General features: G+C 43.0%; 1 protein-coding gene across 1 annotated transcript; it reads right to left on the bottom strand.

Annotated features, from left to right (window-relative positions):
* Nucleotides 1-321: 321 nt before the first annotated feature.
* On the bottom strand, nucleotides 322-27,127 carry C3H6orf58 (chromosome 3 C6orf58 homolog). The gene is given in 8 exon segments (XM_062570914.1): nucleotides 322-345; nucleotides 347-450; nucleotides 5,804-6,042; nucleotides 6,578-6,711; nucleotides 7,956-8,140; nucleotides 12,321-12,407; nucleotides 18,685-19,025; nucleotides 27,114-27,127. Coding segments are annotated over 8 exon segments (1,128 nt in total).

The raw sequence follows: 27,127 nt of genomic DNA on the forward strand, positions 1-27,127 counted from the left end.
AACAGTTTGAAACAGAATATAATCTGTCTTTGTTTAATTTTGTCCCCAATAATGATACACTATTTATAAAGTACAAATAACTAATAAAGTCAGATCTTATGTGAGGCATTTTATTTATAAGGAAAGGAGTGAAATAATGAGCTGATTAGAAAAACTAAGGATAAAAATGTCGATCCAATAGGAGAGAGAAGCACACATGGCTACTTACTGTGTGAAATTATCAAGACCAGATTACCAGATTCATAGCTTCTAAAAGATTAGATCAATCAGTGTTGGAACTGCTTTTTGTCAAGAAAGTGGGTGCTGTCAGATCACCTCCCTTCAGATCATTATATATTCCCATTGGATTAAAACTTCGGCTCATAACCAAGTCTTCAATCAGTTTTCGGCCCACTTCTCTTCCTGCTTCAGTAGACATAGCCTTTTGCCAGAGCTTCAGCAGCAATCCTCCTTGGGAAGAAACACAATGTGACATTGTCAAATTAACATGAAACGCACGCAGCTCGCAGCACACAAATTAACATGAAGCACACGCCTGGTAACGAACACCTACCACTCTCCTGTGGACAGTAAAATGGGGACAAAGCTGAAACAGGCTGATGGGGTAATAATTGCCTACAACTGTGTAAGGAGACACAGACCATTCATTCACCTCAGGATCCTTTGTATTGATTGACAACTGGGCTTGTTCCCTTGTCATCAGTGTGGCAAGTCCAAATGATTGAAGACAGATGCTAGGGTCTTGTTCTGCAACTGTACAGAGCTCCCTAGCTTACGAATGGCCTGTTAGTTATAATCATGTGCTTCTTTGTTTTTTACTCTAAATCTGCCAAGGTTTTGCACTTCTGGCCAGCTTGGCCTCAGGCTACAGAGGCAGATGATCCTAATCCTTTCAACCAGGCTGTAAGTAGTGGCTTTCTATGGAAGTGTGCCTGGCCAGTCTAGTATTAGCACCAAATGACAGGATTTTCACTGCCTGTCCATCACTTCTGTCAGTATTGATCTTCATGATTTCCTTTCCATGAAGGAAATCTGAGAGGGAAGAAAAGGCCACTAGGAAGCAAAGAGGAGCTTAATGGGGGCTTAATAGGAGGTTAAAGAGGACCATGACCTCATTGCAATTACAGAGACATGGTAGGATAGCTTGCATGACTGGAACACTGTCGTGGGTGGCTATGTGCCTTTTAGGAAAGAGAGGCCAGGAAGGTGAGGTGGTGGAGTTGCTCTTTATGTGAGAGAGCAGCTGGAATGCATTGAGCTCTGCCTAGGGGTGGTGGAGGAGGAGGCAGTTGAGAGTTTATGGGTAAAGATCAAAGGGCAGGCTAACACGGGGGACACTGTTGTGGGTGTCTACTACAGGCCACCTGACCAGGAAGAGAAAGTTGATGAGGCCTTCTACAGAAAGCTGGAGGTAGCCTCACGATCACAGGCCCTGGTTTTCACGGAGGACTTCAACCACCTTGACATCTGCTGGAAGTACTACACAGCTAGACATAGACAGTCCAGGAGGTTCCCGCAATGCATTGATGATAACTTCTTGTCACAAATGGTGGAGGAGCCTACGAGGAAGGGTGTCCTGCTGGACCTTGTCCTTACCAACAGAGAGGGACTGGTTAGAGATGTGAAGGTTGGGGGCAGCCTTGGCTGCAGTGACCATGGGATGGTGGAGCTCAGGATCCTGCAGGAAAGAATTAAGACAACAAGCAGGATTGCAACCCTGGACTTCAGAAGAGCAGACGTTGGGCTCTTCAGAGACCTCCTTGGAGGAATCTCATGGGTTAAGGCCCTAGAAGGAAGGGGGGTCCAGGAGAGCTGGCTAATATTCAAACATCACTTCCTCCAAGCACAAGAGCGGTGCATCCCTATGAGTAAGAAGTGCAGCAAAAGGGGCAGGAGACCTGCATGGGTGAGCAAGGAGCTCTTGGCCAAATTCAGACAGAAGAAGAAAGCACACAGACTGTGGAAGAAGGGACAGGAAACTTGGGAGAATTATAGGAATGCAAACAGAGTATGTAGAGATGTTGCGAGGAAGGCTAAGGCCCTGTTGGAAATGAGTCTGGCAAGGGATGTCAAGGACAACAGGAAGGGCTTCTTCAAATACATCAGCAGCAAGAGAAGGACTAGGGAAAATGTGGGCCCGCTACTGAATGGGGCGGGGGCCCTGGTGACAAGGGATACAGAGAAGGCAGAATTACTGAATGCCTTCTTTGCTTCAGTCTTCGCTGCTAAGGGCAGCCCTCAAGAATCCCAGAGCCTGGAGACAAAGGAGAAAGTCTGGAGAAGGGAAGACTTTCCTTTGGTTGAGGAGAGACCTTCTGGGCAGGCTAGACGTCCACAAATCCATGGGCCTAGATGGGATGCACCCATGGGTACTGAGGAAGCTGGCAGATGTTGTTGCCAGGCTGCTCTCCATCATCTTTGAAAAGTCATGGAGAACTGGAGAGGTATCTGAGGACTGGAAGAAAGCCAATCTTCAAGAAGGGCAAGAAGGACGACCCAGGCAACTATAGGCTGGTCAGCCTCACCTCCATCCCTGGAAAGGTGATGGAACAGCTCATTCTGGATGTCATCTCCAGACATATGGAGGAAAAGAAGGTGATCAGGAGCAGCCAGCATGGATTCACCAAGCGGAAATCCTGCCTAACCAATCTGATAGCCTTCTATGATGGAATGACTGGCTGGGTAGATGAGGGAAGAGCAGTGGACGTTTTGTACCTCAACTTCAGCAAGGCTTTTGACACTGTCTCCCCCAACATCCTCCTAGAGAAGCTCAGGAAGTGTGAGTTAGATAAGTGGACAGTGAGGTGGATTGACAACTGTCTGAAAGGCAGAGCCCAGAGGGTCATCATCAGTGGTGCGGAGTCCAGTTGGAGGTCTGTGGCTAGTGGCATCAACCACAGCTCAGGACTGGGTCCCATCCTGTTCAACTTCTTCATCAATGACCTGGATGAGGGGACAGAGTGCCTCCTCAGCAAGTTTGCTGATGATACCAAGCTGGGAGGAGCAGCTGACACACCTGAGGGCTGTGCTGACATTCAGAGAGACCTGGACAGGCTGGAGAGCTGGGCAGAGAGGAACCTCCTGAGGTTCAACAAGGGCAGGTGCAGGGTCCTGCACCTAGGGAGAAATAACCCTAGGCAGCAGTACAAGCTGGGGGCTGACCTTCTGTAGAGCAGCTGTGCAGAGAAGGACCTGGTAGTGTTGGTGGATGACAAGTTGACCATGAGCCAGCAATGTGCCCTTGTGGCCAAGAAGGCCAATGGTCTCCTTGGGTGCATTGGGCAGAGTGTTGCCAGCAGGTCGAGGGAGGTGATCCTGCCCCTCTCCTCAGCCCTGGGGAGGCTTCATCTCGAGTGCTGCGTCCAGTTCTGGGCTCCCCAGGACAAGAGAGACATGGAGCTACTGGAGAGAGTCCAGCATAGGGCTACGAAGATGATCAGAGGGCTGGAGCACCTGCCCTATGAGGAACGGCTGCGAGAGCTGGGCCTCTTCAGCCTGGGGAAGAGAAGACTGAGGGGGGATCTTATCAATGTGTACAAGTACCTGAAGGGAGGGTGTCAAGGGGACGGGGACAAACTCTTTTCAGTTGTCCCATGTGACAGGACAAGAGGCAATGGGCAGAAATTGAAGCACAGGAAGTTCCGTCTGAATGTGAGGGGGAATTTCTTCCCTATGAGAGTGATGGAGCACTGGCACAGGTTGCCCAGAGAGGTTGTGGAGTCTCCTTCTCTGGAGATCTTCAAGGCCTACCTGCATGCAGCCCTGTCTACCATGCTCTAGGTGACCCTGCTTGAGCAGGGAGGTTGGACTAGATGGTCTCCAGAGGTCCCTTCCAACCTTACTGATTCTATGATTAATCAATCTCCTGCAAAAGAAGCTTCTGTTTAAAATTGGCAACACCAAATAACTTAATTCTAATAGAATTTTACCAGGGAGGTGGAGAGTTAAGAGAAGGCAGCAAACAGCCCTCTTGCTTACCCTAGCAATCAAGTGAAAGCTTATGCTGCTCCAGGCAATCAGATGAGAACAGCAGGAAAGGTCCAAGGTGGCAAGGCTTCTGCCTTTTTACCTTGGGATTTCAGTGAGGGGGAGAGCACAAAAAAGTAAAGCTTCTGTCTCTGTCACTCAAGAGGCTTTAGAGGTAGCACAGCACTCTCTGAGTGCAGCTCCCGGCTAGATGGAGAGAGGCAGGCAGGAGAAAATAAGGAGTAATCAGACTTGGAAACAAAAAATCAAATCTCACTCTAGGTTGGACAAGATCACATTCTGTGAGGCACTCCATCTGCCACTGAAGTTTCCAGCACCAGAAGAGCCCTCTACACCTCAGAGGATGTATTCAAAACTTTGAAGCACCTAACTACTAAAGCAGGATGTCACACTTTGTCACATAACTTTTACTGCAATAAGACCTAGTACTTCAGTTCCCTGCTCAGCTGTGGACCCAGATCCAAGTCAAATATAGTCTGAAGCTCCATTTTTGATCTGCAAAGCAGTCATCAGGTTGAGTTAGCTAGCATTTATCTCTCAGCTGAATACAAAGTCCATCCCTTCATTGCAGAGACAGAGAAATCCCTGGCCTGCAGTGCTGAGTTTTCCACCTACAAACTTCGTTGTTCACGGCCTGCACTCACATGAAACTTCTCCGTTCCTCGCTTCCAGCTGTTGTCTTCAGCATCTATGCCTTTTTTTCTCCCTTGCCACTCTGCTGCCCTTGCACTCAGGTCCCCGTTGCCCCTCGCTCTGATGCGTTGTGGTCTCTGCTTGCTAGTCATGCTTTTCGCTGCCTTGCCTCCCCTCTCATCATGGGGACAGATACTGGAGATAGCTATAGAAACCTGCGCTGCGGGAGGGATTGCTAGGCATGAGGCAGAGCTGTAAAGGTGCCTTGGTCAGACCACCAGGCTTCCCTCAATTTGTGTGGAAGATGTAAGAGAAGCACTCGGTGGCGTGAGGATGCTCTTTTGTAATACTAACAGCTTCATTGAACAGCTTTTGTTTCAGTTAAAAATACATTTAGCAGGAGAATTTTCACTGAAATATATAGGCAGAAGAAAGAGATCATGAAAGAAATGCCACAGCTCTGGATAATCATTTTATGATGTAAACATCCCACATTTTATATTGTATTTTCACTTCAAGATGCAAAATAGATTTTGTCTGTTAAAAAAAAAAAAAAAAGTAGTGGCTGAATCAACTGAAGTTGAGCGAAACTATAGAAGGCTGTAATTCTACATGTCACCGCTGGATGGTGATGCACAACTTATTTTAGTCAAAGCGGTGTAGCTGAGATTGTCTAACAAGATAGTTTACTGGGGCAGATTGTATTTTTTATTATACCAAAGACTGTGAGAAAAAAAAAAAAAAAAAAACAGAGAATACTTTTGGGCACATAAACTGTTGTTCATGATCATTTGCCTATTTTTTCTAATGATTCCAGCTGATCTAACAACTTCATTTACAGCCTTAATGGTTTCAGATTTATCTGGTGAAATGTAAACTAGTTTTTGTGTTTCTATACTTCCTTTGAAAGCTGGAGGAAAAAAAAAATGTTAAACCATCTGCTCCAGCAGATGATGCATTTATCTCACGTGAAATCCTCAACACATTTCCTCAGTTTCACCTTGAGTTGCATTTAGTGAATTGTTTATATATGATTTTATTTTTATTGTACTATGTTATTAATACCATCTAGGAAGTGATTGTACTATTTTATATTAAAAGTCATGGTAATTATGGGGAGAAATGTTTACAGAGAATAAGATACAAAGTATATATGGACTAATATTTGTAGATCAGACTATACCTGTTAATTCATTTGTCTTGTGAAGAGCACTCAGAGAAAGCAAGACTTTGTTTTGTTGCGGACTGAAGTCAGTAATGAATGGGAAAACATCCCCTTCAGCAAGAATCCTCTGGGGCAGGAAAGCCTGGAAGTCGTTTATATTCTGCAAGTCTGTAGAGAAATGCGTGGCTGCAATGAAATCCACACCATTAGCCCAGTCTTCTCCAAAATTTGCTTCTGGATCAGAGAGATATTTTAAACTGAAAGAAATCAAAATGAAAAATTAATAGATAATTGAAATCCACTGTAGAACTCATTAGTCTACTATTAATCCTGAATGTGCTTTTTCAGTATAAAATCGTGAGCAGTCTCAATGTCACAGTGTCTTAAAGTCACCTTCATCCTTTTATACCTAATTTCTCCTGGTATCCCTGCCCCTAGGCCAGTTTTGCCAGAGCTCCTGACTTGGACCCCGGTTTCCTAACTGGAAACAGCATCTTATTTTAAGCATGTGGTTTCCTAACTGGAAACAGCATCTTATTTTAAGCATGTGGCGTGGTGTGGCTCGCCAGTGCCAGCCTGGACAGCCTGCAGTGCAGGAGCTGCAGCTCACTGCTGTGCAGACCTTGGCATCAGGATGTCCTCTGCTCTGAGAAAACTGAAGAGCAGAGGTTAAAGATCTGTGAATCAGGTGCCCGATGAGTGAGAAAGCTCACATCATTGACTTCGGTTAGATATTATCCTTACGAAGAAGCAAAGAAGTGGTGAAGGTCTCCTATTGACTATGTCTCTTACCTGTCCTGGAACTTGGGTAAAGCGTAAGCAATGGATAACGTGTGCGCCTTCCACATGTGACTGAGGGCATCATCCAGTTTGAAAGAGGATTGTGTTGTAGGGTTCGCAGCTTTTTGCTCTGTAGATAATAGATACTACAGCAATAGGGGGGAAGACGACAGAGAAATAGTGGGGTTTTTTTTAAGGCGAATTTCAAAATTATGCACATAGCTCATACTTTCAGAATTTTGCACATTGTTCACAAAACGGTAAGTTTGCAAACTGAATAAAATTGCTTTTCAGTAGCTAAAATGTGTAGCTTTTACTTTCTAAGTAACACTGATATTTGACATAGGGAGAAGAAGGTGATCAATATAGATGTACAGCGTAAATTCATATCCCCATTGAATTTAATGGGATTTGCCTTTCTTTGCTTTCAACTGACCAAGTAATTCACTCATATGATTTAGGTGTTCAGTTACAATAATTCTGTGGACTTTTGTGTCTGAGTGCCATGGAAGCTTCCATACTACAATAGTTGGATTCCTTGAAACACTTTTCATTCTCTTTTCAGCTGCAATTGATCAAGATTTTCAGAAAATAAGTGGCTCCTAATGGCTGTCATTAAGGCTATCCAAGAAGTAGACCTTTTGTAGTAGTTTTCTGAACATATTGTTTGGGAAAAAGAATCTTAAGAAAATAAATATATATAGTGACAGATCCCATCCTGGCCTTTATAATCACTACCTATACTTGGAGCTGCCAGGAGGGCTTATGGTTTAAATTTTCTGATCACTCTTATTTCACCGCTAATAAAAGTGTTGAACAAAGAATAGCTATTAAATCTATCGAGTAAGAAATCTATGGAGTAAGAAATCTGTGGAGAGTAAGAAATGTCCTTGACATGTTCAGGATTAGATAACAACTGATGGAGTGAAGAAGAAAAAAAACATTTGTAAGAATAAGTGTCCGTCTGAAGGAAGGTTCCACATTTTCATTTTTTTTTAATATTAGCAAGAATAAATAAATCCTATAAAACTATCATAAGGACATGTCTCAAGGGTAGTGTTCTGTCTCACATGCTTATTTTGCATTGCTAGTATAAGCAATATTGTAACATTGGAAGTATAACTACTAGCACTACAGTCTCTTGGGACACCTTCCAAACTACAAGATTATTTTGAAAGGAAGGAAAAAATCCACACCCTGTAAAAATCCTGGACTTCTCATCTCTATCTCACTTAATGCCATCCTTCTCATATTTCCTGCTTATTACTTCTGTATCATACTGTTATTGACAGCAAACTAAGCTCTCTGAATCTTACAAACAGTAATAATAATTTTAAGGTAATATTCTGGCATCTTTTGCTCCAAAATATGAAAATACAAAATTATTTACTTCAAAATAGGCCTTCCACTCATCCATGAGCTTGGGAATGCGAGAACGGCAGTCAGCAACACTATAACAAAAATCAGCTCTTTGCTCCTCTGGTGGTAATATTTCTATCTCATATGGCAACTCTCCAAAGAGGCCAGCTTCCACTGCACTCAGAAAAGGTATAATAGCCAGGTAGTAATTCATACCTGTAGCAATAATTAAAAAAGAAAAGATGTTAACCACAATCAAATGAAAAGTTTCTGCATGAAAAAACAAGCATTCCCTAAAACCAAATGCAAGTCTTTCAAATTGCCACTGACACAACTGTGTTCAGCAACAGGGACATTTGTGCAGAAATGAACTAATGGTGGTATCTGTATTGATTTAGATAGAATTTATAATAGTCTTTTATATATTGCTCATCAATAACCTTGCATGAGCTGACAGTGTGCTGTACTTTACAAGAAGGGATACACAACTGGAAAAAATAGGTCTCTGTAGGTTGTAATGGAAAGGACATTAAATGCCTCTCAAATTCTGGGTGCCAACTAAGCACAGAAAGTAAACTTTAAAGTGAAAAAAAGAGACTCCAGGAATACCATCTACATAAAAAGCTCTGTAAGCATCCTACGCATATAAAAAAGAAAAAGGCAAATATTAGAGATATTTTAACATAAAAGGGATTTTAAACATTAAATCTTCTTGCAAATAACCTCAATAGATTTGATTATATTTATTTTAGGATACTGGCTTCCTTTGTTCTGATCCTTCGGTTAGAGCACTCACCCAGCCTGTAGGCGACCCAGGTTCAGTCCCTACCTCTGCCTGACCACACCTCCTGTGAAAGTGGCCATATGGCTTACTAGATAGTCTTCATGTGGAAGGAAAATTTCAAATTCTCCCCTTAATTCTGTCCCCTTGTTTGTAAAAAAAAAAAAAAAAAAAAGAAAGAAAAAAGAAATGTTTAGTAACTTTCAGTGAAGGAAAGCCTGGAGTCCAGATGTTCTACCTCTTGGATGAGTAGTCATTTGCACGTGTTTGTGGTTGGGATCACTGACTGCCTATGTATTTTGTACACAGTTTCAGCAGTAAGGACCAAAAACTTTGCTGCCTATCAGCTGTCACTGTCCTACTTATGGGAAAAAAAATTGTTCCACCTCCTCTAAGTGGGTCTCACAGGGAGTGGTAGACAATGCAAGAACAAATGCACGGCCAGTGAAAAGAGCCAAACAAACATCCCAGTTACCCAAAGATGTTCTCTAGCTGGGAGTCATTGCTATGCTAGGTCTTGCTTCTTGTTCACTGTTTTCACGAGAAGTGTTGAAATCTGGACTTCACATCAGAAAATACTTGTGTTCTTTTAAAAGTGCCTGCATACATTATGTATTTATGCCTGCCTGGGGACTCAGAGAACAGAAAATAATGCAAAAAGGGAATATACTGAATATAATTCCAGGGGAAGAGACAAAACATCTTAGGCAACAGTCTTACAGGGAGTATTAATGTCAACTTCTGGTTTAGCTTCATTCCTGTCTTGGTATGACTACGTGGGCGGCAGAGGGCTGGCCTGAAGACACACCAAAAGCACTCACATCCTTAGAACAGTAAGAGACATTTCAGTATACTCTGAAAGACTTTTGGAGTGCTCCTGCTGTCATAAGATGAAAAGGCTGAGTTTATACATTTTCTGGAGGCAGCAAAATCAATGTTACATGGAAGTGTACTTTTTAGAAGTAAGCGAGGAACAGGAATGAAAGCACTAAGAAAATAAAGAAAGTTTCTGTTTCAGAGAGGTTATCTGCTTGTGCAGCAATGACCATTCTTACTCAATCACTGTCTGAGACACCTTCCTCCAGTGTATCTAGCACTCATCACCCTCAGAGATAGGAAATCAAACTGAATGGTTGCACCAAGTATTGCAATGACCTTTGGTTTTACTCTAAATTTAAATATTTAATTTACTCTGCACTTACGTCTGATCACATGAAGATATATACATTTAATTTCTGGCTCGCTGCCTGAAGCTTTATGCAGCCTCTACAACAAATCAACCGTGTGGCAGGGAGGGATGAAGCCGCCCACGGTAGCTTGCCAGCAGGTCTCATGGAACAGGAGGAGGACTTGTGACAGGAGAATCCGAGCAGGGAAGCAAAGGCAATGAAGAACAGAAGTAATAGAGGGAAAAAATGCTAAAGGATAAAAAAGGAGAGGTTGCCCTCTAGGAAGGGAAAGAACACGGAAACTGAAAGACTGATAAGGGCTTTTACTTCCTAAAAAGAGATTTTTGTCATGTTATTGCCTTTAAATAGAAGTATTGATTGTCAGCTATATGTCAGGGTTGTCCCTTTTTCCTCCCATCCTGCTTGTCAGTTCTATTTCTGAAAAAGTAGAGAATAAACTTTCCAAAAGGGCCTGAGTTCCAGTTTCAGGAAAAAAAAAGAAAAAAAAAAAGTATAACAAAATTGGCTTTTGCTCAGATAAAAAAATTGAAATTGTAGATTTTTTAAAATAAAGTTCATTCAGCTTTGAAAAAATGTCAGCAAAAACATCTTCTGGAGGTTTCTATTTAGCGTGACTGGAATACATGACTCAGTTTGGGTGTAGGCACATTAATTATGCATTTTTGTTTCATCAGATGAGAAAATGTAATTGTTCTTTATGTTTTCTCCATGGCTCAAGAACAACAAATTGGCAATATTGTTTTGTAAGACCAGCTCTGTGGAAATCTAGCTACACATTGTTGTTATACTGTGTACCGTATAGGTATCGACTGTAAAAAATACCACAGGAAAATAAGATCGTTAAAAGAGTGTTAAAATCATTAACATTAAGAATTAACCTTAACATTAAGAACATTAAAATCCTCAGTCAGCAAACTGAACTGTCAAGGTTCTTGCTAGAGCAAATGCACAGCCTGTGAGACAGAGCACATTGTAGCATTGGTGGTCCTTCTATAGATGCTAAAAATGCCGTCGAGTGGACTACCTTATCTGATGATAAATGGATACCCTTGAGTTGCATGGGAAATTCCAGATCACACTCTTTCCTCTTCTGCAAGGCTCTTGGCCTAAAAGTTGATAGGCCTATTTTTCCCTTTCTGCATGAAAACCTGGGTATGGTACACTCCCATGCATTCTTATTCCTGCTACAATTCTGGCACAGGGTGTAGTAGATCTACCTTTACGTCCCACAGGGGAAAAAGGTACTCTGCCACATTTGCTAGGAAGGATGCAAATTGTACATATGGCTGAGTTAGTTCACATTTAGTCTTTCAGTAGAGTTTGTCCCTTTGCCTTTTCTTTGCACTGTCTAGTGCAAAGATTCCAAATTTGATACCACCATCTTTGTGAATGCACTGGCTCCTATAATGCTTAATATTTGCTTAGGTGCAATGGATAAACTCGTTCTCCAGTTACACCAGAGATACACATTTTTACTACTAAAATGCTGATGTGCTTCTTCCTGCAAGAAACTGTGTAAACCATCTAAACCAGTTACTTGATCCCTTCAGTTCATCAAAAATATCCCAAAATTGTGGATATCTCTATTTCAGAAGAGCTGTTTGAATTAATTGGATGCGTATTTTTAGAGACGTTGAGACTGTCACTGGGAGTAGCACCTGAAATTCTGATCTTTACACCCATTTCTCCCTCTCTCTGTCTTCAATCTGCTGCTATTTATTGCAATACTGTTAGATTTTTAATACGATTTCAGCCCACTAGAAATCCAAAGACAGTATTAAAGTGAACATTAATTATCTTATAACTCATGTATGCCAGCTGAAATTATTAATAGAGTTTCAGCTGGATACTTGAAAGCCCACTGCATAAATGCTGTCAATGTAATGAAGATAATGAAATTATTTGGGTATCATGGGCACAAAGTCTCCCTTTATTTTCCCCTCTGCAGTCAATTGTGAAGGTACAAACGAAGGCTGGAAAGTCTGGCCAAGTTTATGTTATCAAGAATCACAAAGATTCCTACTTGTCTATCTTGCGCTAAGTTTTAGTTCAAAGTACCAATGTTTAAACTGAAAAAATTTGACCTGGAGTAATTGAAAAATGCCATCTTTACAAATGTCCACTAATATAGATATCCATCATGGTATTTCCCACATGTTTTTCCATACATTTTTGAAATGCAAACATCTTTTAAGGTTGAGAATTTGCTTTTTTTTTTCTTTATTTTTCAGAAAAGTTATCAAAGTCAGTTAATTTTAATTTACTCAATCATATCTAGATGTCATACTGAAATTTTTTGATGGAGAGTTATGTAACACTGAAATTAATTTCTAATATAGAAGTTCAAGTGGATGAAAGATTCTGAATTGCCATCTGGGTCATTAATCATATTTTGGAGAAAAGTAGTATAACAGTAAATACTTACAGGCCCACCAGCTTCTTACAGATATGCACAGAAGGTCTCCAGCTTCATAGCCACAGGAAGTCACACTGGAAGGATCTGCTAATCTGCCTGAAAAATGGAATAACATAACAAATACTTCTCAATATTTTTCACACAAAAACCCCTCTGAGACCAAAAAAACTTATATGAGTAAAGCAGGCAGAATTTTGTTCAGAGAAGCAAAACAAATACTGTTGTTCTACTTTGTAAACTACTGTTCCTACAGTAGTTGAATTTCTCAGTCAAAACTTCATGCAGTGTATAGCAATTTGACTGTGCTTTACAGTTCAATTTATTGCTCAATGGAAAAGTATTCTGAGAATTTATGAAACTGTCTGAAAATAGGGCATCACAGAATCACAGAATGAGTAAGATTGGAAGGGACCTCTGGAGACCATCTAGTCCAACCTCCCTGCTCAAGCAGGGTCACCTAGAGCATGGTAGACAGCGTTGCATCCAGGCAGGCCTTGAAGATCTCCAGGGAAGGAGACTCCACAACCTCTCTGGGCAACCTGTGCCAGTGCTCCATCACTCTCACAGTGAAGAAATTCCCCCTCACGGTCTGGCAGAACTTCCTGTGCTTCAATTCCTGCCCATTGCCTCTTGTCCTGTCACATGGGACAACTGAAAAGAGTTTGTCCCCGTCCCCTTGACACCATCCCTTCAGGTACTTGTACACATTGATAAGATCCCCCCTCAGTCTTCTCTTCCCCAGGCTGAAGAGGCCCAGCTCTCGCAGCCGTTCCTCACAGGGCAGGTGCTCCAGCCCTCTGATCATCTTCGTAGCCCTATGCTGGACTCTCTCCAGTAGCTCCATGTCTCTCTTGTCCTGGGGAGCCCAGAACTGGACGCAGCACTCGAGATGAAGCCTCCCCAGGGCTGAGGAGAGGGGCAGGATCACCTCCCTCGACCTGCTGGCAACACTCTGCCCAATGCACCCAAGGAGACCATTGGCCTTCTTGGCCACAAGGGCACATTGCTGGCTCATGGTCAACTTGTCATCCACCAACACTACCAGGTCCTTCTCTGCACAGCTGCTCTACAGAAGGTCAGCCCCCAGCTTGTACTGCTGCCTAGGGTTATTTCTCCCTAGGTGCAGGACCCTGCACCTGCCCTTGTTGAACCTCAGGAGGTTCCTCTCTGCCCAGCTCTCCAGCCTGTCCAGGTCTCTCTGAATGTCAGCACAGCCCTCAGGTGTGTCAGCTGCTCCTCCCAGCTTGGTATCATCAGCAAACTTGCTGAGGAGGCACTCTGTCCCCTCATCCAGGTCATTGATGAAGAAGTTGAACAGGATGGGACCCAGTCCTGAGCCGTGGTTGATGCCACTAGCCACAGGCCTCCAACTGGACTCCGCACCACTGAGGACAACCCTCTGAGCTCTGCCTTTCAGCCAGTTCTCAATCCACCTGATATTTTTATAGAGATATAAATACACATGCACGTACGGACATACACAAAAGCAAAACTGGTGTATTTTTGATAGTGGTAAGGCTGCTAATGTAGGAGAACTATTCAATGAGCAGAGCAGCACAAATGTAATGTGCTGGTAATTGTCTCACCTAATTGGCTGATATGATACAGAATCCCTTCCAGTTTAACCAGGCATACGAACATGCTTTTACTGTTAAGCTGAACATACAAATATTGTTGTATCTGGTTAGCAGAGGTTACAAGCATTTACATTTTCACAAATGTGCAAGACATTTCACAATGATTCATGAAGTCATGGAATGGCATATTTAACTTTAAGCACATGACATGGAGAAATAGCTTAACTCATCACAGCACTTAGATATGTATATTCTGCAAATACGTGAGTATTCATGTAGTGAGTCAGAAAGCCTGCTTTAGGTGTATGACATGCAATTACCATGATCAGGTCCAATGACATGAGCTGTTCCAGACAGTCACAAACTGCCCTGCAGAGCAGGCAGTCTCTGAAGGCTGAGCCATTTAGGTCAAACTCCATGACATTCTTTAACAACCAGATTTTGTGGTGAGGCACCTGATGCTTTTTTTCAGGATACATTTTCTCGGGAAGAAGAGATGATCCTGAATCACCTGCATACAAATTATCCTAATTATCATTTCCAGCTGACTGGATGAAGCTTGTGGGCTTGGGCATACTAGCTGCTCAAACTTATGGCTTTCAGTAGCAGACCACTGAGAGCAGGAGCTTGCAGTAGAGAGAAGTGCACATTGTTGAAACCGGATATTTTTTTGAGTGTGTGAAAATGGATATTTCTAAGGTTTAGTGAAAACTTTTTTCTGCTAGCTTCTACTTCCACACAGGGCACAAGGAGCAGCAGCAGTTCACTGACGTGCAAAGGGGATGAAGGGGGAAAGATGAAGGAAAAGAAAAAAAAAAAAAGAATACAAAATACTTCAGAAGAATCACACTTGAAATTTATTGAGGATTGTTAGTCTAAGTATTTCTGAGAAAACGGAGTCCTGAGCAGTATCAGTAATAACTGCAGGATGTATCTAAATTTTTTGGCATTAGAAACACTAACCTTCCTTCTAGCTCTCTACTCTTGGTTTTATCTGCATTGTTGCATCCTGTTCCCTGAGCTGAACATGAGAGTTATTTCTGTCCTGATGTCTATCCAAGCTATTCCAGTCTTTCTCTGTATTAACAGTGCTTCTCAGCTTTGTTAGCAAGTTTATGCAATTTCATTAACAATATTTTTATGCTATTTTTTTTTTTTGTGGCAAGGTTTTAATCAGAAACCTAATACAATTGTTCTCAGGAATGATAACTAAGAGCTCTGAGTGTGTCCTCCATTAGTTGTACACTACCCTTAGAAGCACTCAACACTAAACTCTCATTTAGCTCTTCCCTTACCAGATTTACAATTCCTCTAGCCATTCTCAATTTGTGAAGTGTAACTAGGAACTTTCTTTCAACACTTTGACTTTATAGTGGAAGGAAATGCATTTCTGGATTTTAGTCATTGTTTCTACTGCAAATTTAGGCAAATATTGATTTAATTTTTAAGTCCATTATTGTAAATATATGTGTTGTTCTTATTATTTAGTAGCTTCATTTCTTATTTTATGGTTTATGTATAAAATCATATCCATAAAAATGTATTGGATCTGTCGTTCAGCAATATCTGAGGCCAGCAATATTTTTTCTCAATTCTGTATGTAACAAGTCAGTATTTTCCATAATGACCTTAATTCTGGTAATATGTATACTTTTGGTAGCATTGTACACATAGCTATCCGTACTCAGATCCAACTTCAGGTGTGGGGAAGATTCCACCATCTCCATATTGTTGTGTTTTCCTAAATAATTTTGATCTTCCATCTACTCTATTCCTTATTCTTTACTGTCTAGCACGTCATTAAGATGGAATGGCATTCTGTTTTTCATACTTATAATTTTCATCTTTTCTCAGCAACATAAAACTTTCATGACCAGAGAGGACCGTGGATGCAACATATTTCACTTGCTCTTTCAGGGAGTCCTGTTGTCCTGTGCTATGAATTCAAATCCTCCACTTGACTGCCCAGATTCATTACGTTAATACACAAAAGCTTCAGTCACTTTTTGCTGTTCTAACCTGGCTGCCTACCTGGATTACACTGACTAGAGTAGGGCTAGTGCACACACCAAAAGCAAGGCTAGTGCTTACACCAGTAAGGGTACTGTACACATCAAAATTTTGTCTCTTCTTTCCCCCTTATCCACCTATCCCTCAACATACTTCTCAGTTCCAGCCATGTCAAGCTCTGTCTCAAAACCTGGCACCCCTCATGTCTTGCGGGAGTCAATCCATCAAGAAAAGTCCTCTGCCACTGACTACTTGCCAGTACTGAAATTTCCCTTACATTACATTAACACAACTTGAACTCTCTGATGGCCTTTATTATCTTGTCCTACTTTCATCAGATCCTCTTCCACTAGGATCTAGAAGAAGCAAATCATTCCACCAAAGATAGTCCAAACTTCTTTCTTTCCTGAGCTTCTTTCCTAGAACCATAGTCATCTTTGAACACTTCTTGCATTGACATGGCCATGTCATTTGTTGCACTATCAAGAAAGATCATTATTTTTCCCTTTTTCTCCTTTCTTCCTCTTTTTCAGGCTCTGGCTGTACTCTTTAGGCAAGCAGTGCGCCATTTTCTCTGGGGACACATGGTGGTGAATTCAGCAGGCTTTCCAGAAACAACCCGAGTCATACAGGCTGACATGCTGATACGCATGATTTCCTTCTGTTCCTATTCCTGTTAGCAGAATATTTTTTCCTGTGTTTTCTATATAACCTCCTATGTATCATTCTTTCTTCTTCTCAGTCCAGTCTTTGATATTTTCTTCTCCTATTAGTCCTTAACTTAACTTTCTTTTTGCAAGGCTTTTTTACCTGTCTTCTGTTCCTGGCTACTATTCTTTATATACTATATATACTATTCTCCAATGCAACAAATGCTATTTCTCCTTCTACAATTTTTTCTTATCCTTCTGATCACGTCATTTCCAAAATAAGACTCCTTGTCTAAGGATCAATTCTCTTACTCTTTGACAAGCAACAGTAGACCTTTACCCATCTGTGCCTCCAGGTGCAAAGCTTCCTCTCGCCCTCTGTGGCACTCATCTCTATTTGGGAACTGTAACTGCCATCAGGCACATCTTCACTTAGAGATGAGGCCATACTACATAAATAGACTGCTTTCAGCAGATTTTCACTCTTGTGCAGCTCTTGCAACCAGTCATCTTTGTCCTTGCCAGATGCTGGGTCAGCTCTTCTGCTGTATCCTATATACAAAGAAGGACAGGGACAAAGCCTACCTAAACTCCAAACACATTTTTCTTGCTGCTGTCTGTTTATCAACTAGTTATCTGCTTGGACTTGGCTTATTCTACCTCTTTTTACTTAGTAATTAGTTTTCCATGCTGGCAGCCTTCGTTCACCACCAGCTGTAGGATCTCCATCTTTTCTCCATATAGCTTCAGCCAAACCACCACCTCACAGGACTATAGATTGCAGCCAGTAAACTGAACAACCGGCATAGAGATACATTTGCTTATCAGTATTTGCTTATATGTAGGCAGAAAGAAGGATTGGGGAAGAGAAGACTGAGGGGGGAATCTTATCAATGTCTACAAGTACCTGAAGGGAGGGTGTCAAGGGGATGGGGACAAATTCTTTTCAGTTGTCCCATGTGACAGGACAAGAGTCAACAAGCACAAACTGAACCACGGGAAGTTCTGCCTGAATGTGAAGAGGAATTTCTTCCCTGTGAGAGTGACGGAGCACTGGGACGGGTTGCCCAGAGAGGTTGTCAAGTCTCCTTCTCTGAAGATATTCAAGGCCTGCCTGGATGCAGCCCTGTCTAACATGCTCTAGGTGACCCTGCTGAGCAGGGGGGTTGGACTAGATGATCTCCAGAGGTCCCTTCCAACCTTACCGATTCTATGATTCTATGATTTACCACGAGACACAAGTTCCAACAAGCATTGCTGATTATTATTCTCTTCTCCTTGCTTTTTTCTGGTTGCCAGAATAGGGTTAATTAGTTAACTCCAGCTTTGAATGGAAGGCTTTACTGTGTGTGAAGCAGAGCGCAGGAGAACACGTTTTCTGATAATGCTCTTGATAAGATGTTGCAGCCTTAACTTCAAAGGACCTTTCACACATGACATGGCCAAACAAAAAACAAGGATGAGGGCCCCACATAGCAATCAGCTTTTGTAAAATGAACTACAAGAATTTGGACCTCATTAGAAATATCCAGAAAAACACAGGTGGTAAAATAAAATGTACATATTTTAAAAAAACATATTTAAAATATGCCTACTTTAAACTCATCTGAAAGGGTAAAAAGTGGAACAAATTCTGAGTGGAGAAGTCGATTTTCAATCATCTGTCTTTCAAATGAAACTCAAACCACTGACAAAAGACCATAAAACCAATAGATTAAAGAAAAAACAATAGTTAATAATTTAAGAACAGTACTGCAAAGCGCAGGCCCTAAAATTTAGCTGCAATTATCAGGAATAACTGGGATACATTTTCAAAAATTTTCAGAAAACTGCAATATTTCCCACTTCATGTGATCTATTAGTATTTCTTAACTACAATCTTTCTGGATTCTGATCAGGTCTATGTGTAATAATAGCCTTTCCTATCAGAAAGTTCAGTATCTATTGTTCAGTTACGCAAGAGTATTGCCTTCATTGAGAAATTCTCTTTCAAATCATCATCTTAGCAGAGTATGTCAACATTTAGACTGTCTGAGGCTGTACTGGGCTTGCAAAATAGAAACCTTGTAAGTAATAACCCAGAGTGGGTCTGGTAAACATTTAGCTGTTTCTGCTGCTTAAGGATATAATTCATACCTGTGTGAAATTGCCAGCCGTGCTGCAATGGCAATCCCCAGAGTATATTGCCAGAATTTTGGGATCCAAAAGCAGTAAAATATTTGGCTGAAGAGTTTAGCAAATTCTTATACACTCCCAGTCGTTCTCGGTAGTTCCAAGCATTGATGACAATTTTGTTGCCTTCTACTGGGTAATCCAGTAGGTTTTCAGGGGCAGAATCCCACAGAGGGGGATAGACGTCTTCTCTGGTGGCATCTTTTCCTCTCTGTGCTCTTGCAATCTCTGAATTCAGTGTAGCAGTTGCTACAAGAAGGAGAATACGTACGCCAAAGTATGCCCACATTGTGAAGGTCTGTGAGCTAGGTGTTTGTGGCCACAAGGCTTTTATTATGAAAGAAGAGGGCTGGACAAAAAGAGTGACTCAAACAGAATAGGTCTCCTGTCTCCTTCCTTCTTTCCCATGAGCCTGACGTGGCATTGCCAGATTAGCAAACTGTGTAATACTCAAACCTCTGTCTTCCCATTGAGAGCTGGGGAGAAATAGTCCACAATATACATTTAGCCCCCAGTCCAGAGCCCACTCACCTGAAAGGTCATTGTGTCACAGTACTGGTTGTATAGTAGCATTATATATCCTTTTGTCTATGTATTTCTTACTAGCTGTCATCTTCCCATTTCCCTATCTAGTTCTTTAGCATAAACAGTGGACAACAATATTACAGAGCTCAAACCTATAATACACATGGCGGTGGGGTGGTGAGTCAGAAAGCTGGGTCTGACAGCTTTATCTTTGGCCTTGAGGTAGCTGCATGCTCCCTTGCTGGCAAAGTGCATGGGGCAGCATCCAAATCCTACAAATGTTTGGAGCAACAAATTCAGCCTGATTCCAGGCTATATAACAGCTAGCTAGCTGTATTTTGCATGTTTGTTTGTTTTTGCAGAAATGGCCATTATAAAGACTAAAAAACTCCATGATCTTGTAGACTCCAAAAGGAAGTAAAACACAATTGTCATAGCAACTTTACCTCATCTACTTCTGGGGTTTTATAATTTTCATCTGCTTTTTCTTACACACACAACTGTTGCTAAAGAGCAGTTATCAGATATGTCATTTCTTATCTCTGCAGTCCTTCTTTCACATGAGAAAAACTACAAGTGTTTATTTTCTTTTAAGTAATTTTATGAGTTTCAGTCAGGTTTTGCATGTTAAAGGTTATATTAAACAATACATGGGATTAGAGCAAGATGACGTTGACTGCAGACCTCTGACAGTACATATGAGAGCAATATATGAGTTTAATTCAGAAATTTTCCATCTTTTTTATTCTGCGAAGGAGACATTCCAGTAAATAAGAATCCAAAAGTTGCTTTTTTAAAAAATAAACTCCTACATATAACTAAAATATTTTTACTGCAACCTATTAGAATTCATTGTATAGATCTTACAGCATTTTCCCACTTGTATACATGAACAAATATACTGCTAAATTTTTTGTGAGACTTTAAAGGCAACTTTCCATTGAAAAATCTCTGCACTGGAGTTTCAACTCCTGTTGGTTTCCATCCCTGAGTGGATGTGAGGATTCCTGTAATGACAGCTGGACTTAAGTAGTGTCAGTTGACGGGTATTGAGTCATGTCATCGCTCCAGAGATACCAACATTTTAAATGAGTAGAAGGTTAAGGAAGACTATGAATAATATCAGCATCACTATTTTAATCATCAGTCTCTTAATAAGTACTTACCTTACTAGTTACTCAGTAGTGTTCTGTTTTTACAGACCTCAGAGCAAAAGCAAGTCCTGGAAAAGTTTATGGATAGTGATAGACAGTAATTTCAGGACTGATATGTAGTAGTTACCAAGTTTCATGAGAGAACACTGTAGTTTTCAGATGGACTACAGCGTTTGCCTCAAGATAACTCCCAAAATGCTAATAAGCAGCAATACAAAACTAGATTAGGTAAGGTGAGGTATTAACAGCACCATTCTGTTGTCGGCGGAGAAAAGCAGGCCATTGATAAGAAGCTTATCAAACAATACTTGTTATCATTTATGTTGTCATTGTCCTAATGTCATGTCCCAAGTTATGTAACAGCTAGGCAGCTAATAAGTTAGTTGTGTGGTGTACAGTCAATGCTGAGAGAGATACACCTCCAGAAAGTGATACATCCCATCTTAATAAAGGTTCCTGAGGTGCTGACAGAAATTTCTTTCTAGATAGGCCATCATCTTTCCATTCACGACAGATGAAGTTTAAACAACTATAGGTCTTTCTTTCAAACAGTTACAGTCAAGTGAGTTGACTCTTACCTTTAAAGGGTATACTGTTTGGAATACAACAGTACATGGAAGTCAAACGAGCAGAAAAAGCCATGTGTTTGAAGGCTGTACAATACCAAAGGATCCTTAGCATGTGCAAGCAAGGAGAGTATTCACCAGGACTTTGTCCAGCAGTCTAACAGAAATAAAGACATCTTCCAATGAAGTGGACTGCAAGAAGAAATGGCAGCCCATATGTGCTCCCAAACCTATTAAAACATAGAAATCCTTAGTCCTCACAAGACACTGAGGAAGAAACTGAGAAGCTGCTAAAGAAGAGACATCATTTGACTCACTGGAAAAAAAACTAGAACTCATACACAGCTTTGCAGGTGAGAAACCTTCAGGTAACCTAAAGATGGCCCTTTCTTTCAGTCACATAAGGCAGCATTTAAGAGAAAGGTGCACTCAATCTTATTAAGGGCAAATGTCCTTGGAGGAAGAAGAATGAATTTTGATCTGGATGGGATAGTAGCCACCTGGCACCCTTCACTATGCCCTTCCCATTTGCATGAGCAACTATGAGTGCTTCTGGACTATGAGCAATAGTGACACTGCCGTTCCAGGATAAACTAGACCACACTGCAGCTGAAGACATTCGTGATGTATTTTACTTGGATAAACCTGTAGCAGTGTACATATTTAGTTTGCTTACCAGTCTCTGTGCTATTGTCTACAGTTATTTCTCTGAACAGATTTTCTACTTCTTTTTGTCACAGGCCTTTGTTATTTGGCAGGGAGGATCTTTATGGCTTCAGTGCTCCTCAGCAAAATCCCATGACATGGCTATAAAAGGGTGTTTCAATTCCTACCTCACTTCTCTTAGGTGTGTTTGTAAGGAAAGATCATCAGTCAAAGGTCATGGCCATGTGGGTGGACTCCACCACTAATTCAGTGTTGCAGGTTGTGCTGACAGCATCTGGAAACTGAGTGAAGGTTATAATGTATGTGTAGTGGAGAAAGCTGGAGGTGCTGTATCCTCATATCTTGGCTCCTCCATGCATTCTTGGGCTTAACATTTCTCCTCCTTTGGAAAACATCATTCTCATGTTATCTCTTCCTCCTATTTCTCTGTCTGCAAATAGCCTAAGTTACCTGTTAATTCTGCCTCTCCAAGCAGAGTAACCTGTGTTGCAGTTCCTGAAGATTCAGGTTTTAAGCTGTGCTTATAATTTTGTTTGATCAAAGAAGGTCATAATATAATACTTGTCTTCAAAAGAGAAAAACAAAAACAAAAAACCTATCTTCAGAATTAGAAAAACAGAAAAACACGAAAAAGAGCTTCATGAAAAATAAATTAAAAAACTGAAAATGAATAATGCTCCTAATCAAAATCAAACCCTTCTACAGTAGAAAATACTAGATCAATCATTGTATGGAATATGCAATATGAAAATTTTCTTTCTCAGATTAAGTAGTCATTTTTTCATGAGGCTAGTTGGATGAATTGCTGGCTGGATAAATGGCCACCAAGACTGGTATAAATCCAACAGTGTCAGAGTTCCAATGGCTAATTTTAAATGAAAATTAACTTCTTGAAAGGTAAACATAATGATTTGGAGGTCAATTCTTCACACAAGATATGGAGTGGGTATCAATACTTTCCCATATGTAGTCTCTCAGATCAGAATGCTCCTCTGGATTGACTGAGTTTACTACAAATATCGCTGCTGCAGTACCAGTGTTAAGGTATATGCGAAAGATGCTGTTCTACTGTGTATCTCTCAAGCTACAGGAAAATTTGAGTCAACCTATATTTTTAGGCTGTCTGTTAACTCCAGGGTGAGCTTTAAAGATCATCTTTAATCACTTTCATAATGATTCTGTGGAAGTGTGTAGAGAATTGGCTGGACGAGCATGGATATCAGGCCGTGCAAATGAGCAACCCTGACTTGCTGATATGGAGTAACCTTGGAGACACCTTGAAGGACAAGTAATGAGGGAGTAAGAATGAATGCTGTGTAAAAACAGGATGAAGGGGTTGGCGAGACGGGACAGTGAATATGTGGATAGCCAATAGCACAGAGCTTTGTGGCGTGAACTATAGTAGTAAGCCAATTAGATATAGCCAGCTGGATGCTTGAGCGTGTGAACAGCATACGATGGTATATAAGCAGGTTAAGTTGCTGAAATAAACGGATCATATTGCTAGCTCATATTGGGTCGTCTTATGATTCCGCAAGCCCGCCTCCGACAAGTGGCGCCCGAACAGGGACCCCGAAGATATAAGTGAATCTGCTTTCTACGAGAGCTGGAGGAAAGGCCGTGTGCGCACTAAAGAGGAATTCGTGCAGCTGCCCTCCGAGTGCCGGTAAGACCGCTGATCCTTGCCATAGAGATGGAACGAGAAGCGGCAATACAGTTATTGACAGAATTCCTCGCTAAGCGAGAGGCGCCCGTCTCTACTAAGAAGTTACTTGCCCTCTGTGAATGGGCTAGGGGGCATGTACATTTAAGCGACCCCACCTTGGTATTTAGTGTTGGTGAATGGCGGGAGGTGATCAATGCCCTGCAGAAATATCAGGCAGAAAAAAGGGTCGCATGTGCCGCATCGGCAATGCTGGGGGATCGCCCCTCGGAAACCTCTCCCGCAGTTACTCCCTCACGGCTTTTTGCGAGCCCGTCCTCCGCAGGAGGAATGGAGGTTCCTGTGGCTGAGAGCGCAGCGGAGATAAGGGCAAAAGCGGCTCAGAGCCAGGCAGAGCAGGAGGGGCAGACTTCTCGTTTGGACGAAGGCCAAGGGGGCCCTTGTTGCCGTCCCTCTGCACCGCCTCTGCCAGAGAACAAGAATAGTGATAATGAAGGGAAAACAGCTGGGGCACGGAGTGCGCATGCGGAAACTGAGGAGGAGGACCGCTTCCTTGACCCCCCTCCTTCATCGCGGTTGCGCCGCTCAGGGCCTCGGCCTTCAGACCATCTGTTGGAGGAAGTTACTCGGCGCATGAGCAATTTGCAAGCCGGAGAAGTGGGTGATGTGCCTGTTATCTCTTCTGGCGGAGTGCAATTAAAGCCCTTGAATACACAACATCGGTGGTCAGGGGTGATCCGCGATGCCCTTTTGGAGGGTGAGTGGCAGGCCGCCACTGCCTGTCCTCCCTCCGCCTTCCCTGTGACTGTTACGAATGCAGGTGGTCAAGCCACCGCTAGATATCACCCCTTCGAGTGGAAGTTGATGCAGCAAATTCGCAATACAGTTGCTACCTATGGATTACACGGAGAGCCGTCACGACAAATGATTACGTATTTGTTTGCCTTAAATGTCATGACACCGGATGACTGTGTTTCGGTGGCAAAACTGGTGTTGACACCGGCGCAGTTTCTCCTGTGGGAACGATATTGGGAGGAGGGCTGTCGCAAGGTGGTCAACACGCCGAGGCCACAAACTGATCCCCTGCGAGATGTCACCTTGGATATGCTGATGGGCAAAGGAATTTACGCTGCCGCTGCTCAACAACTGCAGTTTCCGGTGGATTTCCACAACGCCTCTGCCGAAGCAGCTAAAAACGCGCTGTGGAGGGTGCCGATGGAAAAGAGGCCACCCAGTTGGGCTACATTGCGTCAAGGAGTCCAGGAGCCCTTTGACTCCTTTATCAACAAGCTCGTGGCGTCTATTGAGGCGTCTCACGAGATCGGGGAGGGGGTCAAGGAACAGTTGTTGCGTGCTTTTGCATTTGAGAATGCGAATGCGAAAACGAAAATGTTGCTAAGCACCTTGCCTAGGAGTGCCACGCTCTTGGAGATGCTGGAGAGAGTAGCTGATTCTGGCCTCCAGCAGCAAGCTGCGTTTGTGTCTGAGGCGGTCACCGCTGCTGTTAAACAGCAGAGCAAATCGCTTGCGGAAGCAGTGGCGCAGCAGACACAGGCGCTTGCCGCTGCCTTACAGGGCCCAGCCCAGCAGCAGAGGCCTCGTAACTTAGGGGCTTGCTTCTGCTGTGGGAAACCGGGCCACACCCGGAAACAATGCAGGGAGGCACAGTGTGGTGTGAGGACTGTCACAGTGACACTCACGCCTCTGCTGCGTGTCGGCGGCCGGGAAACGGCTTGCGGAGCGCGAAGGGGGGTCGCGCGCAGACAACAATAACCCCTCCTCCGGCTCCAGTGGTTGGGGGACTCCAGCCACTGCCGGGAGCTTGGGGTGCGACCTGGCAACAGCAGTAGAAATCACCCTGATTGACACCAGGCCACAGAAAATTCCAACAGGGTGGCACAAGCCGCCTGATCGAGTGGGAGGCCTTTTGTTAGGCCGCTTCTCAGCCGGCTTGAAGGGCATCGTTGTATGCCCTGGGGTTCTTGATGCTGATTATACGGGTCAGGTTTGGATAGTAGCATATACTCTAACTCCTCCCATTTTTATACCAAGGGGAAGTAAAATTGCCCAAATAGTCCCATTTCCGCAGTTATTAGCAGAATTGACCAATCCTGCACAACTTCGAGAGTTGCCCCAGCGGGGAAATGCTGGGTTTGGAAGTACTGACCCACTAGCTTGTCTAACTCTAAACATGAACCGTAGACCGACGGTCTCGGTGCAGGTAAATTATGCCGGTGAGCAGCGGTACTTTTGCCTGCTGTTGGACACAGGAGCTGATGTTACGATCATGTCGGCCGCGGTTTGGCCCACACTCTGGCCAGTTCGTCTGTCTCCGGATGCAATTGTGGGTGTGGGGGGATCAGCTCAAGCCATGGTAACTTTGCAGCCTGCGGAGCTGATCCTTGAGCAATGCAGGGCCCGGGTACTCCTTACTGTCCTGCCACTACCTGAAGGGGTCAATGTGCTGGTGGGATGGGAGTGCCTCACAATATGGGGAGTTGTTTGTAGCGGCCGCCTTGCAGCCCATCCGTCAAGCATGGCCGCAAGCAATCATTTATCATTATATGGATGACATTTTAGTAGCCCAGGCTGCTCCCTTTTCACACCATCAAAGCAAATATTTGCATGATACGTTACTGGCCAGAGGATTACAGGTTGCTCCAGAAAAGATACAGGTTACCAGCCCATGGAAATATTTGGGATGGCACATTAGTGATACTATGGTCAGACCACAAAAGGTTACACTGACGACTGCCGTCCACACCCTACAGGATGCACAGAAACTTATGGGAGATTTACAATGGGTCAGGGCCGTAGTAGGCATTCGAAACGAGGAGCTGGAGCCTCTTCGCGCCTTATTAAAGGGCTCGGATCCAGCTACCCCTGTCCGTTTGTCTATGGCACAACAAGCTTGTTTACAGCACTTAACGGATTTAGTTACATCACGATGGGCGTCTCGTCGGTTTGAAGACGAGCCATATAGGCTTGTCGTACTGTTATCTGCGACTTCAGTGTGTGCAGTCATCATGCAGTGGCAAAAGAAAAAAGAGGGAGATGTGATAGCGGTTTTGGAATGGGTATTTCTCCCTCTCCAACTGAAGCGTAGTATTGTTACATGCCTGGAGCAAGTAGGGGAAGTGATTAGAAAAGGACGGGATAGGCTGGTGGCCATCACCGGACAGGAGCCCGATACAATTCACATACCAATGGCACAAGCAGATTTGGAATGGGTGCTGCGCCACTCCACGGCGCTGCAACTGTCACTCCTAGGCTGGCCAGGATTACTGTCTACCCATGTGCCTAATGGGAAGGAGAGCGGATTTTTCCAGTCACAAACATGGGCGGGCAAGCCGCTATTTTCAGAGCGGCCACTTCAAAATGCCGTTACCGCCTTCACAGATGCAGGAAAAGCCAGTAGAAAGGCTGCCGTTGTGTGGCAGGACAGGGGGCGTTGGCAGCATCAGGTCCTCCCGGCAGTGGCGGGAGACAGTTTGCAGACATTGGAGTTAGCAGCAGTTTGTTGGGCAGTGACTCACTGGATGCACATACCACTGAATGTGGTTACGGATTCATTGTACGTAGCTGGTGTTGTTCAGTGGATTAAAGATGCTGTGCTCAGGCAGGTACATAACGCTAGGTTGCTTGCCCTATTTATTCAGTTGCAACAAGCCTTACGGCAAAGATCGCAAATGTATTGTATTATTCATGTACGGAGTCATCAAACGATGGAAGGTTTAGGGTTAGGTAATCACCTGGCAGATCAATTGGTTAGCATGGCTATTCAACCCCTAAATCAGTATGAGGTGGCGCAGGCCTCACACAATCAGTTTCAT

Source organism: Rhea pennata, chromosome 3 (assembly GCF_028389875.1).
Source record: "Rhea pennata isolate bPtePen1 chromosome 3, bPtePen1.pri, whole genome shotgun sequence".
Classification (NCBI taxonomy): domain Eukaryota; kingdom Metazoa; phylum Chordata; class Aves; order Rheiformes; family Rheidae; genus Rhea; species Rhea pennata.